General features: G+C 52.9%; 1 protein-coding gene across 1 annotated transcript; it reads left to right on the top strand.

The window, feature by feature from the left end:
- Positions 1-1,623: 1,623 nt before the first annotated feature.
- Positions 1,624-13,285, top strand: Chga (chromogranin A). The gene is made up of 8 exons (XM_057783123.1): positions 1,624-1,870; positions 2,594-2,640; positions 4,779-4,872; positions 5,636-5,704; positions 7,988-8,107; positions 9,698-10,087; positions 10,581-11,041; positions 12,837-13,285. The coding sequence occupies exons 1-8, from the start codon at positions 1,750-1,752 to the stop codon at positions 12,918-12,920; spliced, it is 1,386 nt and encodes a 461-aa protein (XP_057639106.1). The 5' UTR covers positions 1,624-1,749; the 3' UTR covers positions 12,921-13,285.
- Positions 13,286-14,660: the final 1,375 nt, after the last annotated feature.

The raw sequence follows: 14,660 nt of genomic DNA, 5'->3' as shown, positions 1-14,660 counted from the left end.
AGTTTAGCTAAGCTCCAAGAAAGCAGAGTTCTGATCTTCCTTCCTCGTTGGTATATTCCAGGCATGGGGCATAGAGCACACAGTAGCTGCTCAAGGAGTGTTTGACAAACAATGAAATGTATCTTTGGCTCAGTTACAAGTGACCCTAGTGGAACTAATGAAAAAGAGTTCATGTTCCCCAGCACCCACATGGTAGTTCACAACTGTAACTCCAGGATCTAACACCCTCACACAGACACACATAGAGACAAGACCCCAATGCTGTGGATTATGCTTATTGTTAATAAAACCCTGATTGGCTGGTAGCCAGGCAAAAAGTATATGTGAGGTGACCAGAATGAGGATGCTGGGGGAAGAGGGGCGGAGTCAGGAGAGACAGCAGCCAGGGGCCCAGGAAGCAAGACATACTAGAATTCTGACAGGTAAAGCCATAGGCCACACGGCAATACATAGATAAATAGAAATGGGTTAATTTAAATGTAAGAGTTAGCCGGTAACAAGCCTGCCTATTGCCAAACATCTATAATTAATAAGAACCTCTGTATGGTAATTTGAAAGTGGCCTCTAGGATGGGAAAACTCCGCCTACACACCAATAAAATAAAAATAAATTAATTTTATAAAAAAAATTAAAAGAGTCCTGCCAGGCCACTGAGCCTCTGGGAGACCACTGGCAGCACCTCACACTCCAGCAACATCACCCGATATCTCAGGAAGGAGCAGCCTTGTCCACACAGGGAGATCCAAGGACTTGGCTTTCCTCCTACCCCACTGTGGATATGCTGTGTGACTCAAGCCACGGGACTGTCCACTTCTGAGTCTTAATTTGCTCTTCTGGGGCATGAGATTAGTTTCTGCTCTCTTTGTCTAAAAGCAGCAGACAAATTTTGCACCCAAAATATCCAGGTTTTGGGAACATATAGGAAGAGGTGAGGCTGGTTGGAGGTAGAGGTGTCCCTGGGCTACTGGACTAGGATGGATCACTTCTGTTTTAGCTTGACGGTGAAAACTGCCCCTCAATCTGCCTCATTTGCCTGAGAGCTACGAACTCAGGACCCAGCCATGTGTGGACTGAATCTTCAGTCCATACATTGAACATGGGTGAAGCCACAGAGAGGGGCTCTCAGCACTGTGAAAGCAGTGACCACTGACCACTATCAAATAACAAATAAATACACACAGTGACAGGATGTGAGGCACAAAACTGGCTTGCTACAAAGAGAGGCCTCCCTCACTCAGGCAGGGGTCAGGAGGCGTCAGTGGGAAGTTCTGAAACGTGAATGTGCCTCCAGTCGGCGAAATCAAGAGAAAAGTACCTAAGCAGAGGAGAACTCAGCAGCCTGGAGAGAGAGGTACAGGAACCTCGATGAATGGGGAGGAATGTGCGGTTCAGAGAAAGGAGTGGCTTGCCCACGGATACACAGCAGATTGACAGGTGGAGGTTCAGAGGGGTCCCCTTCTGAAGCCGGGTACTCTTCACTGCCACTAGCTAGGGGCAGAGTGGAGGCGGCCAGAGGTGAGCCTGGAGGCGGGGCGGGACCCAAAGGTAGGGAAGGGACTTAGGGGGCGGTCCTATGACGTAATTTCCTGTGTGTGTGTGTGTGTGTGTGTGTGTGTATGCGCGGGCGCGTGCGTACGTGCGTGCGTGTGTGGTGTGTATAAAAGAGAGGCATATAGCGTTGCTGCTGCTACTGCTGCTGCCACCACCGCCGCTGCTACCGCAGTCATTCCGCTGGGGCAAGAGCTCGAGATGACAGACCATAGACCCACTTCTGCCATCCTCCTGCCGCAGTTCATCCACCCGACCCGCACCACTCGACTCGCCATGCGCTATGCCGCGGTTCTGGCGCTTCTGCTGTGCTCGGGACAAGGTGAGCTGCTTTAGGCTCGGTAGCAGGGTCCCCTCTCCTGCCCCAGGTCCTTTGCGGCGCCCGACGGTTCAGTACCATGGACAACACCCGGTCAGGAAGCAGGTTAGCTCTAACCGCTGGTAGTGTGGCCTCCGATCTCCCACCACACCCGTATGGACTGTGGGGACTGTGGAGTCTGACCCAACCGAGCGGGGCAGCTCCCCCTACCCATCCACCTCTACATCACCCACCAGTGTGGGGCTCTGCGCCGACCAAGGTCACTGGGGGAGATAAAGAACTGCCGCTACCTCCCCAATCCTCCCTCCCTTCCACCCTTCAGTCTGCCCTTGATCTCTTCCCCCACCCCAGATCTTTGCCACCACCTCTGGGGTTTCTCCCCTTGCATGCCTCTGTTCTTACCTACCCCGTCCCACTATATGGTTGGTCTTGTTCAGAGTAAACTTGATTTCAGCTCTGCATGCACCCTCCTCTGGTGGGGAAGGGTTGAGGTTCTTTAGTGCAGCCTCTGAGGGCCACCCCGTGGGGCGGCAGGGAAGGGAAACAGGAATCAGTGCTGGTGACTTATTTGGGTTTGGGGCATCGGTGTAAGGGAGAGTATTGGGAGAGCAAGTGCAAGTGCCCCCGCCCCCCGCCCCAATAGGGAAGAACAGGGCTTTCCTTGGTGTGGAGAAATAACCCATTAGCAGTCTCTCACTCTCTATCTCTCTGTCTTCCTCTTTCCAGTCTTTGCCCTCCCTGTGAACAGCCCCATGACAAAAGGGGACACTAAGGTAAGAAGGAACGTTGGGGTACCTTGGGAGAGGGAGGATGCCCTGTGGGCACCTCCTGGCCAGTCCTTGGGCAGCTGCAGGAGGGAGGCTGGCATAGAGCCAAAGGCAGCACTGCAGCAGCTGAGCTGGGGACAGCTTATACAAGAAGACATCAAAGATCTCTGCTTGTCCTGCTGCAGTGACTTCCCAAGGGGCCCACATCTCACCTGCTGAGACCTGGGACCAGGGACACCAGTCTGAGCCAGGACCATAGCTTCTCCTGTCCTAGGTGTCCACAGACCTGCCTGGCTCTGCCCTCACCTTGTCACTCAGACTCCCTGCTCTGCCTCCCGCTTCTGCCTCCTGCCTCTGCCCAGGGACTCGTCTGGCAGTGAGAAACAAGCCATACCAAATCTTTGGACCGCGTCCTCATCAGAACCAGGGCTGTTCTCCCAGGATCTGGAGGTCTCCATCTGGGCATCAGAGAATTCTGTTCTCCGTGGTCTGAGGGCCGTCTTCTGTGAGAGGCCACAGCTAAAAGCCAAAGGCATCCAAGAGCTCACTGTTTGTTTGTTCAGTTGTATTTTCTTGTTTATTTGTTGGTAACTGTACACAGGCCGGCGTTTAACTTTCTACCATCATTTTAGCTGTGCAACCTCGGAAAATCCAGCTTCTGTAAGTGTCTCGATTCATGGGTGAAGCCACAGGAACCTCGTAGGCCCTCAGTGATTTTCCTAGAGCCTTCCTTCTTATCTCATCATCATTCTTTTTATGTTCTCTTCCTTCTCCTTTCCTTCCTTCCTTCTTTCTTTCTTTCCTTCCTTCCTTCCTTTCTTTTGAAAGGGTCTCTTTTGACAGTAGCCCTGGCTGTCCTGAAACTCATTATGCAGACCAGGTTGGCCTCAGACTAAAAGAGATCTGCCTACCTCTGCCTCCTGAGGGCTGGGATTAAAGATATGCACCACAACGCCCTGCTTCCCAGTATTCTTGAGAACCCTACCCAACTCCTGTCTCTTGGTGTCTGCCCTCAAAAGCTGGTGGTTTCCTGGTGTTCTCTATGCAAATTCTGGTGTTGGGGAGAAAGCGCACATGCTCCTAGGGGCTGCTTGCCAGATCTGCTCCCACCACCACAGCTTGGTAGCTGGAGTCAGAGGTGCCAGCAGCTAGGGATGACCTGTGTGTTCGCTCGGAGGTTGTTATGACTACACGCTCTGACAGCCTTTGCCGACTTGCTATCTTGGAACCATGGGTTGGATGTCTCCACATCCCATAGACACAGCCTCCCACACCTTCGCTCCCTGCCAGTGTTGCCTGACGCATGTCTGGCACCTCCTGCTCCTCCACCCAGCTGCAGGCTATGGAAACAGGTCTGATGTGGTTCTCTCCCCAAGCGTGTGTGGCACTTCCCACGTGATGAAGTGTTTTCCACTAGGTCGGCATTCTCATCCCTGCTTTACATATGGGGAAACCAAAGCTCAGGGAGACTTAGTCACTTGCTCCAGATCACACAGCTAGCATTCCACATGCGGTGCACACCATCTTCAGAGACCAGCTATCTGCCATGGGCTTCTCTACCTGCTGTGCCTCATACAACGTTCAGAGACATCCATGTCTTGGGCTGGAATGAGCATTGAGATGTAACTAGTCGGCATCCCACATCCAGCCAAGGTTTCTTTTCCCCATGGAACAATGTGGAGTCACATAGTGTGGCTGCAGAATGAGATATGGCCCTGTTTGTAGCAAGTCTGAGCCCGGGTAGAATTGTGTTCTCCATTGGACAGCCTAGAGGACATCTTGGAGGAGCTGATCCTTTGGACCCTGCTGAACCCCCAGAGGTCCTCTTAGGTCTCAGAGGCAGCACTGTCCTTAGAGAACTACCCAAAGAGGGAGAAGATGGCAGATATATACTCCCCTTCCTCCCTCAGCAGTGGTCCCCTGGAGGCACATGCTGGCATGTCCATGTGATTGGTTTGGCTCAAATGTGTGTGTGTGTGTTCTGTTTCTACGGCTCTACTAGTTAAGGAAGCAGAGGTGAGCCCCAGGGCCTCTTGCAGATAACATAAATGTTCTTCTTCTGCCCTCCTGGGAAAGCTGCCCTGGGACCTCAGGGACTAAGCTGCATGTTTGTACCAGCCACAGCCTGCCTTGCTGTCTCCCAGGTGATGAAATGTGTCGTGGAGGTCATCTCTGATTCGCTGTCCAAACCCAGCCCCATGCCTGTCAGCTCTGAGTGTCTGGAGATCCTCCAAGGAGGTAGGAGCCAGAGGCTGGAGGAGGGACTGGGAGGCCAGGATGCGGGTGGGTGTCTCTTGACAAGATTAATCATCTCATCCAGCAGTCGTTGCCCCAGTGCCCTGGTCTGTGCTGGCATCTGGGGAGCACACATGAGGAGGTGACAGCTCCTGGGACTGATCCTGATGCATGTAGATTTTCAGAGGGAACGGATGGCAGCTGACCAGAAGCCTGGGCAGAATGAAGGGGCTGGAACAGCAGCCTACAGACTGGGCACCCTGTGGACCAGAGTTCTGTGGGCTGTATTCCCAGTGTTTGGACTCCTACTGACATCAGTAGCCCATTCTCTGGATCTGGGATAGAGGGTATTATGTGGGCCTGTGAAGGACCACGTCTTTCCAAGCTGACAATCCAGTTTGTCTAACACATGACAGCACTGGTGATGGACAGGTAGAAAATGAAGAAGGATGTCAGGAGGAGCAGGCAGGGCAGGCAACACGGAAGTAAGTGGGAAGAATTTACATGCTCAGTGGAGCCTGAAGTCCACAGCTCCTTCAGTGGGGGCTGGGCGTAGAGTCAGCAGGTGATCTTTCTGCTGCAGTAGGGAGGTGACTGACATCTTGGATATGGGGAATTCCCAAAGTGTTCTACAAAGATGCAGGCTTGCCACTGCCTCCTGGTGCCGAGTTTCCAGAATAAATGATTGAGCTCGCTGAAAGCGCCCACGCTAATCTCTCGGGGTTGTCCTCTGGAAGCCACCGGTAACTGTGCCCTCTCCCTGCAGATGAGAGGGTCCTCTCCATCCTGCGACACCAGAATTTGCTGAAGGAACTCCAAGACCTGGCTCTCCAAGGTATTTCAGCACCACATACAGTTCTGGGGGGAAAGCCAGCCACAGAGCAGGAGAGAATGCGGGTGGAGGCTGAGCATGCTCGGTTGCTCAGTGCCAGAGCAGAAAGGTCGGGTACTTCATGCTACGTGACTCTATGGTCCAGACTGCTAAAGAGATCAAGGCTCAGAGAGGCTGAGTGATTTCCCCAAGGCCACACAGTGAGTACACCTTGTTCAGAGTAGACACGATTCTGCTGACACTCCTTGGCCTCTGGAGGGCTGTCATCCAGGAAGGCCTCGAGGATTCTTCTCTGTGGACCCAGAAGTGAGCACATACAGAGAAAGCTCTCGCTTCCTTGTGATTCTTTTCTTCGTGGATGATGGGGGAGGCAAAGTCTTGCTTGTCCCTAAACACAGACCAGTGTGTCTTAGACTGGGAGGTGACTTTTCCCAAGAGACTAAGAAAATCCAGGTGCTTTTCAGACAGGGTTCGAGGCTGAGGGCTCACAGCATTGAGGGTGTACAAGCTGGCCAGGACAGAGAGCTAAGCTCTTGTTAGAGCACCATCCCCAGTCACTTCCTGGTTCGAGGGAGGGTGAAGCACTGCCCTGGAGACCTGGAGGGGCCTGGGCTCCAGCTCTGCTTCTGCCCCAGCTGCCTTCTGAGGAAAGTAGCCAGGCTTGTGAGATACGCCCTCAGTGCCTTGTACACGAATCTGTCATCTCTGCCCAACTCAAACCAAGGCCACCCTGGGATCTTTGGGGCAGTGAGAGCTGTGTGTGAAAATGGAGAGAGAGGGGGCTGGAGAGATGGCTCAGAGGTTAAGAGCATTGCCTGCTCTTCCAAAGGTCCTGAGTTCAATTCCCAGCAACCACATGGTGGCTCACAACCATCTGTAATGGGGTCTGGTGCTCTCTTCTGGCCTGCAGGCATACACACAGACAGAATATTGTATACGTAATAAATAAATAAATATTAAAAAAAAAAGAAAGAAAATGGAGAGAGAGTTGGGTGAAAAGCAAGCAAAAATTAGCCCTAGTACCAGTAGTTTTGGAGCCTGTCCTGGAACTAGCTCTTGTACACCAAGCTGGCCTTGAACTCACAGAGATCCGCCTGTCTCTGCCTCCCAAGTGCTGGAATTAAAGGTGTGCACCACCACCACTGGTGGCTGGCGCTGGGGTAGTTATGATCAGTTTTGTCTGTCCTGTCTTTGTTTTTGTTTTGAAACAGGGTCTCACTCTGTAGCTAACACTGCCTCAGCCTTTGGAATGCTGGGATTGCAGGCATGTGCCACACACTCACTGTACCAGGTCCATGCGCAGGGCACTACCCGTTCCTCAGGAAGTAGCCAGGGTTAAAGTAGGGCTGGAGGTTAGGTGTTCCAGGTCTCCAGGGTGATGCTTTTAAACAAAACATTAGATATTTTAATGATAATTTTAAGATTAAATATTGGATGGATATTTCATTTAAAAATTATTTCAATAGAGACTGTTAGAGAGGAATGCACATTACTTTATACCCTTACACATATGTATCTAATAATACACAGTATCTATAGTGCACACTGGGTTGTTGTTTTCCATTATGAAGGCACTGGGTGTGTCTTCAACCATCATGACCATCCCTCCATTCCCTCCTGGGTTCTGTATAATATTCTTGCCCAGGGACCTCTGCCTTAACATCTACTACAAGTCTGTTTATAAATGAGCATCTGACCTCGAGGGGCCCCTGTTGCTCAAGGTCACAAAACCATGGGCATGGCCAGGGGAGGCCTGGAGCCCACTGCAGCTGAGTCGGACAAGCTTCCTAGCCTTCACTGACTGCACAGCTGCAGAGCTATGTCTTGACGCAGACACTGCTGCAGGATACTCAGCAAGGCAGCAGCAGCAGCAACAGGGGCTATATAGGCAAAGGGACTCTGGGCTTCGAGGTGGGTACAGCCCTGGGCTCAAAGATAGGCACAGACTTGGGGTTCCAGAGCTGGAGTTTCTTGAGGGACCCAGGGCTGCTGTCGTGTCATAGGTCCTGAGGGTTTCTCGTTGCTCTCCTGTTGGAATAGACATGCTTCTATTCCATTTGGGCCCTTATTGCTCTCAAAGGTACAAGAAGAGCTTCCTCTCCTTCCCCATTGGGGACACTGAGTCAGAGAGATGGTGTAGCCTGATGGGCCCCAGCTGAGAACCTGTACCCTCAGCTTCTCTCTAAGGACACAGGATGTTCACAGGGTTGAAGTAGGCCTACAGAGTCATAGACAGATATGTCAGGGCCTGGCCACATGGGACCTTCCCTTGTCCCCTCCTACCAGGTGCCAAGGAGCGGGCCCAGCAGCAGCCGAAGCAAGAGGAGCAACAGCAGCAACACAGCAGCTTCGAGGATGAGCTCTCAGAAATGTTCGAGAACCAGAGCCCTGAGGCCAAGCATGGAGGTCAGTGTGGCCAGCTGGGAGAGGAGGGGTCGCAAGAACAGTGGTCCCCAGGGGGCACTGCTTCTTCAGAGCAGGAAGGCAGCTATTGCTCCCTTCCCTTTACAGGTCGGAAACCAAGGCCTGGAAGGTTAAGTCCCTTGCACAGGGTTCATACTGTAACGGAATTTGAACCTGGCTCTTTCTTATCCAAAGCCCCCGACTTGGCCCCACGCCAGTCCCCTGCTCCAGAGGCAGCAGTAACCCTGGGCCAACCTCATGGCCCCTGCCACAAAGGCCCTGTCTCCTGCTCCTGTCCTCCTGGGAGTAGGTACCACCTTAGGTGAAGGTGTGCAAAGGAGGGTCCAGAGGAGTGGGTTCAAAATACAAAATGACCCGGGTCATCGACCCGGAAGTAAAAAGGTCATCCTTGGGCAGTGTCAATCAGCTTCCCACCCTGGAAGTGCAACAAACTGCAGAGCTGGGATTTTTGTGTCCAAAGCAGACAGAAAGGCCAATTCCCAGCAGCTGGTCTATGGTCATCCTCTGGGCCAACTATGGACACATACAGGTGTGTCAGGCACCCCGCATCAACTGCACTATCACCCTGGTGGCTGCTTGTCATGGTGCGCAGACTCCCACATACTGCTCCCGTGGGAACAGGCATCAAGATTACTGTGGTGCTGTGAAAAGGGGAATAGTGTCGTGTGTGTGTGTGTGTGTGTGTATGCATGCGTGTATGTGTGTGTATGCATGCGTGTGTGTACGATCGCGTGCGTGCACACACAGCTGAAAGCTTTAATGCGGAGACCCCGAGCTTGGCGTTTGGAGGAATAAGCAAGGTGGGCCTCCAGAGTCCAAGCAATGACAGGTGTCCTGGCTTTCTGAAGATCGTTTTGAGTTCTGTGGACTGGGCGCCCTGAAGCCCTGGTGACAGTAGCATGTGCCTGGTGGTGCTCTGTTCAGCAGCCGCCACTCCAAAAACAGGGGGGACTGTTACTCTTAAAAGCCTGTCTTTAGCTGGGCAGTGGTGGCGCACACCCAGCACTAGGGAGGCAGAGGCAGGCGGATCTCTGGGAGTTCGAGGCCAGCCTGGTCTACAAGAGCTAGTTCCAGGACAGGCACCAAAGCTACAGAGAAACCCTGTCTCGAAAACAAACAAACAAACAAACAAAAAGCCTGTCTTTAAGAAAACACCTTCCAGTGGAGCCAGGACTGGTCACACAGCGCTCAGGATGTGCAGGGATAGCCTTGAACACAGACAGGTTAAATTATTCGCCCAGATCACGCTGCAGTCCAGCTGCTGCCCTAGTTCACAGTTCAGGGTTTTACCTTCTGGCGTCATTTTAAATTATGTTAATTTTGATTTGGGGGTTCCATTTTTGCTTTCAAAATTACAATCCTGTTTAGAAAAGCAGAATTAAAGCAGCCCAATTCAACTGACCTCAGAACAAGCTTCAAATTAAATATAAAATATGAAAGAGTGACCCCAATCTTTCTTATAGGGTAGGCTTCCTGGAAGCCAAGACATCTGACGGCAGGCTTGAACTTGGCCTTGGGAGTCCCTGACGGCAGCTGGATCCTCAGCTTGACTCTGTCCTTCTGTGTTCACAGACGCTACAGCAGAAACTCCGTCTACCGAAGCCGTGGAGAAGAGAGAGGACTCTTACGAGGGGCAACAGGGTGGCTCTGAGGGACCCAGGACTCAGGCTGTCCCAGAGCCCAGGCAGAAGTCCTCTGTGGTGGAGAACAGTCAGACTTCTGAGGAGGACACAGCCACCAACACCCAGCCACCGGCCAGCCTCCCCAACCAGGAGCACAGGGACCTGCAGGCCACGGGGGACAGCGAGACAGGCCCGAGTGTCCGGCAACAAGCCATAAATGCCAAACAGGAGGAGGAAGAGCACAAGGAGGTTAGAGAGAAGGCTGGGCCCGAAGAAGCCCCCACTGCAACATCCAGCTCCCGCTCCCAAACCGAATACCAGGAGATCCAGAAAGATGAGGGTACGTACAGTGACAGGACCTCACTGATGTGTCTGGGAGAGGGGTGGCCTTGTGCCACCTCCATAGCAACCCTGAAAGATGGGTGTCCTCTCCACCGTCCAGGAGAACAGGCTCAGAGAGGTCATATAATTTGCCTAAGGCTACACAGCTAATTGGCAATCAAAGCTATGATTCCAACTGCAGTTTGTCTGACTGCACCTGGGAGGGAGGAGGGGCTTCGGGTAGGTGCTGGGAGAATGTAGGGAAGACAGGGTGAGGTTCAGTGAGGGGTTCCCCCAACTCCCTTCTTTGAGTTTCGGGGGGGGCTTGAGAAGCACAATACAGGGTTGCTCTGTGCTCCGTTGGGGCTGTTATGGGGTTGCTGGCTGGACTCCGAAGGCTGAGCTTGGCCTTGGAGGTGGCTGCACAGAGGATCTGAGGGAGTAACAGCGTCTGGGGAAATGGCAGCTTTTCCTCACTCTTTTTCTGAAGTCCTTGCCACCACCCACTCTAGGTCAGTTGGACTCTCAGGCAGTGGATGGAGCTGGAAAGACCGGGGCTTCTGAAGCTCTGTCACCCCAGGGGGAGCTGGAGCTCTCTCGGCAAGAGGACAACGAGGAAGATGTGATGGCAGGGCCGCCCCAAGGTCTCTTTCCAGGCAGGAAGAGCCAGGAACTAGAGCATAAGCAGGAGGAGGAGGAAGAGGAGCATCTATCCAGAGAATGGGAGGACAAGCGGTGGAGCAGGATGGACCAGCTGGCCAAGGAGCTGACGGCAGAGAAGCGGCTGGAGGGGGAGGATGATCCTGATCGCTCCATGAAGCTCTCCTTCCGGGCCCGGGCCTATGGCTTCAGGGACCCCAGGCCTCAGCTGCGCCGGGGCTGGAGGCCATCTTCCAGAGAAGACAGTGTGGAGGCCCGAGGCGACTTTGAGGAAAAGAAGGAAGAGGAAGGCAGCGCCAACCGCAGAGCAGAGGTTGGTATTGCCAAGGGCAGCTGCGCCCAGCATCCCCTCCCCCACCGAGGGGACATGGTTCCCTTAGATGGGCATGGGATAGAGGACACTTGCTTACAGCAGGTGATCAATAGAGCTACTGGGCCAGGTGGACAGTGGCCTTAGATGTGCCTGAGGGACACAGAGTGGGGATATTGCCTCTGCTGGTGTATGAGCAGGACATGGGAGTAATGGGGAATCAGGCATGTGGATGGAGAGCTTGGCAGGACTGGCCTGGGGCCTCGTAGGGCACCTGTATCCCTGGGAACTGGGAAGGGATGCTAAGGGACAGCCTTGTCGGTGGCCATGTTGTCCCGGTCCCCAGGCAATACGATTGCACCTCCTCCTGGGTTCAAACTCACATATAGCCTACAATAGCATAGCAGGGGCAGGGCTAGCTGGACCTCGGTGAGCAGACAGGGAGGCATGGAGGTGCCAGCGGATGCGGGTTCCACCTGGTCCTGGTTGTGTGACCTTGGGCAGGTCATTGTCCCTCTCTTCCCTCTCTGAATCTCATTAGTTCCCCACTTGTGAAATGGGAGTATGGAGTCTCTCCAGTTCACCTCATTCTCACCAGAACATGACATTCAAACCCTGATCTATACAAAGTCACTTGGGCAGCTGCAAGGGTGGTATGGGGACCCAGGGACGTGACCCCACAGGAGGTGAGAGCTGGGCTTCTCAGCAGGCAGGATGCCTCCTGAGCTAGAGGAGGCTTTTGTGGGACCTGGCTAAGCTAGTGCCGTGGAGGGAGTTGGGATTCTATGGGGAACCTGCTCTTCCCTCAGCCTGGACCTCAAGGATCTTTTCTGCTCACCCAGAAGCCTTCTTTAGGTCCTGCCCATCTTCCAACCGGAGCAGGGTCCTGTTGACATTTGAAAGCAATAGGTTCCTCTTAGGAGTGGGCACTGGTCTGGAGCATCTGTACTTGGAGGTGGGGGAAGGGTAATATGAACTGCTCTGTGCTACTTACCCCTCCTGCCCTGGTCCCAGACAAGATGGGCACTTTTAAGAGCCCTTTACCCACCCATTAAAGCTTCTTACTCATGAACAAAGGGAACCTTTAGTGAAGAAGCAGGGACCCTGGGTGTTATAGACAGGATGAGGTGGAAGGTAGTTTTACTAGAAACTTCAGCAACAAAGAACTCATACTCGCTCCATGGCCTGCTCTCAGATAGAGGGATCTAGAATCCCTATTTCCAGGGTAGCTTCTGTCAGTGTCCTGCAGACTTTGCACTGGAAGTACAGTAAATCTAAGACTTAGAGGCTGAGAGGAGGGTTTCCTGCTTCCCTGACTGTCCTGACCGAAGCGTGGGATATTCCAGGGTTAGGACCAAATGGCAGAGCCCAGCCCTGAGCAGGTCTGTGTTAATGCAGTTCTGACCATTAGTCCAGCAGGTTCAGAGGCTCTAGGAGACAGATCAAGCCAGACTGGCTGCATCTCAGGAGCCAGCACTTATATCCAGACTGACGAAGGGACCCAAAAGGAACCATGTACCCTGAAGGAACAAATTCCTACTGGTCCAGAGTCCCATAGGATGAAATGGGGGTTGAATAAGAGCCCACGAGGGCCTTGGGCATAATGGTCCCCAGAGTATCCCAGCATCATTGGATGGCATCACTGTGCCTGTAATGTGGAGAAATCCCCTGCGGTTCAGACACAAAGCCACTTGTCTGAGACCAGCTGCTAACAAACAGCAGGGCCAGGCTGACCGACTGTGCCGTAGATGATTCCAGCCTGGGCCAGTCCCAAGTGACCCTGTCTGTTCCCTCCTAGGACCAGGAACTAGAGAGCCTGTCAGCCATCGAGGCAGAGCTGGAGAAGGTGGCTCACCAGCTGCAAGCACTGCGGCGGGGCTGAGGCACCGGTTGGTGGGGCCAGCCATGGTTTCAAGGCACCCTGTGACCCTGGTCCCGTGGCTTGAATGCAGCTCCCAGTAGGGGGGCTGCCTCTGGCCACCAGAGAGCCCAGGTTGCCCTCTTGCCCCTCATCCCCTCCTGTTCTCAGCCCCTACCCTGGACACTTCTGCAGGACAGCTCTGACTGTCAACACAGATTCCTTCTCTGAACACAGGCAGCTTTCTAGAAGTTTCTCTTCCACCTTATCCACGGGGCACAACTGCAATAACTTCTGACCTTTGGGTGAAAGTCGAGAACTCCTGACTATACGATATTCCAGATAAAATTTGTTGACAGAATAAACCTGCTTTGGGCTCTTTCCTTTTCTTTGATTTTTTTCTTTCCCTTTCCACTCAGTTGGGTAGAAGGACAGGGTAGTTTCATGGCTGAGTGTGTGTTTTGGAGTACTCCTTTCTGGGCATTTATGGGCAAGCGTCTTTGTATCACTGAGCCTCCGTTTTATCTGTAGATGGAGGTGCTGAACTGCCCAGAATGGGATGTGAGGATGGTCACCACCCCAGGGCGGGGTCCATCACCCTTTGCTCACTTATCTCCCAGTCATGCCTGAGCTGGGCAGTTTCTGCTGAGGTTGTCCTTCTGGGCTGTCATCTAGCTGCCTTGGTGCTGGGCAGAGGTTGACAGGCCCCAGGATAATACCTCTGCCTGGTCACAGGTACCAGGTCAATGCTGGACTCCCCACCATGGCTACTCATGTGTCAGTGACCACAGGCGTGGGACCATGGGGTGTCTAACGCATGGGGCAGGAAGAGTATACTAGAAAATAACAGGTCTTAGGTCCAGTTTTGAGAACAGGGAAACAGAGGCAGGGAAGATGAAATAACACACTGAAGTCACAGATGGAGCTGACACACCAAACTTTTAGGCCTGAGAATTTTGTAGGTCACACAATCATGCTAGGCTGGGATGTGGTGCTGGACCCATGGGTGCCGGCTACTAGGACCAATCATTCAATCACTTATCAAACATGTCTATGCGGCCTGGCATGCCTACACACAAAACTTGGGATGAAACCCTGGCTTCAGAAACTCGATGTCTCACGGGGTAAGTCAGATCCTCCTACAGCCAACGCAGCCTCTGATTATTGGGCTGGCGAGTGGCTCTGCTGGCTTCAGATGGAAATGTTATCTCTTCATGTTCTCCGCCTGTGCACCTCAACTAAAAGCCAGCAAGTGAGGGACTTCCAGGTGGGGATGATGGAGACTGGGCTCGGCCTTAGCGCTCTGTCTAGCAAGAGCATGTGCATTGACCAAGGGGCAGGGACATCACTGCCACCTCAGGCAGAGCCAATTCCAGAGTCCCAGCTGGTATTTGAGAGCCAGGTCCCAAGGGTCCAAACCCTGCCTCAGTCCACCCATATTCAATGTGGTGATATTCTGTTTAATAATTAAACTTGCCTGAAGATCAGAGTGCAGAGCTAAGTCACTAGAGGCCAGGCGGTGTTAGCTCACACCTTTAATCCCAGCACTAGGGAGGTGGAGGCAGGAAGAGAATATAAGGTGGGAGGAGACAGGAGCTCATACGCAGGTTTGATGGAGACAGTTGCAGTCCGAGGACGCAGTCTGAGGACAGGATCATCCTTTTGGTAGAGGTAAAGGTCTCTAGTGGCTGGCTATACTACTTCTCTGGTCTCCCAGCTTTCACCCCCTAATACCTGACTCTGGGTTTTTATTTTCAATACCTA

This window comes from Chionomys nivalis, chromosome 10 (genome assembly GCF_950005125.1).
Source record: "Chionomys nivalis chromosome 10, mChiNiv1.1, whole genome shotgun sequence".
In the NCBI taxonomy this organism is placed as follows: Eukaryota; Metazoa; Chordata; class Mammalia; order Rodentia; family Cricetidae; genus Chionomys; species Chionomys nivalis.
Note: the sequence above shows the minus strand (reverse complement) of the source record. Positions and strands in the feature narration are given on the sequence as shown.

What these genes read in the sequence shown, in the direction of transcription:
- Chga (XM_057783123.1), top strand. Translation starts at nt 1,750, where the DNA reads ATGACAGACCATAGACCCACTTCTGCCATCCTCCTGCCGCAGTTCATC. An exon ending in TCTGCTGTGCTCGGGACAAG is followed by an intron (nt 1,871 to 2,593) that starts GTGAGCTGCTTT and finishes TCCTCTTTCCAG; the next exon opens with TCTTTGCCCTCCCTGTGAAC. An exon ending in CCCTGAGGCCAAGCATGGAG is followed by an intron (nt 8,108 to 9,697) that starts GTCAGTGTGGCC and finishes CTGTGTTCACAG; the next exon opens with ACGCTACAGCAGAAACTCCG.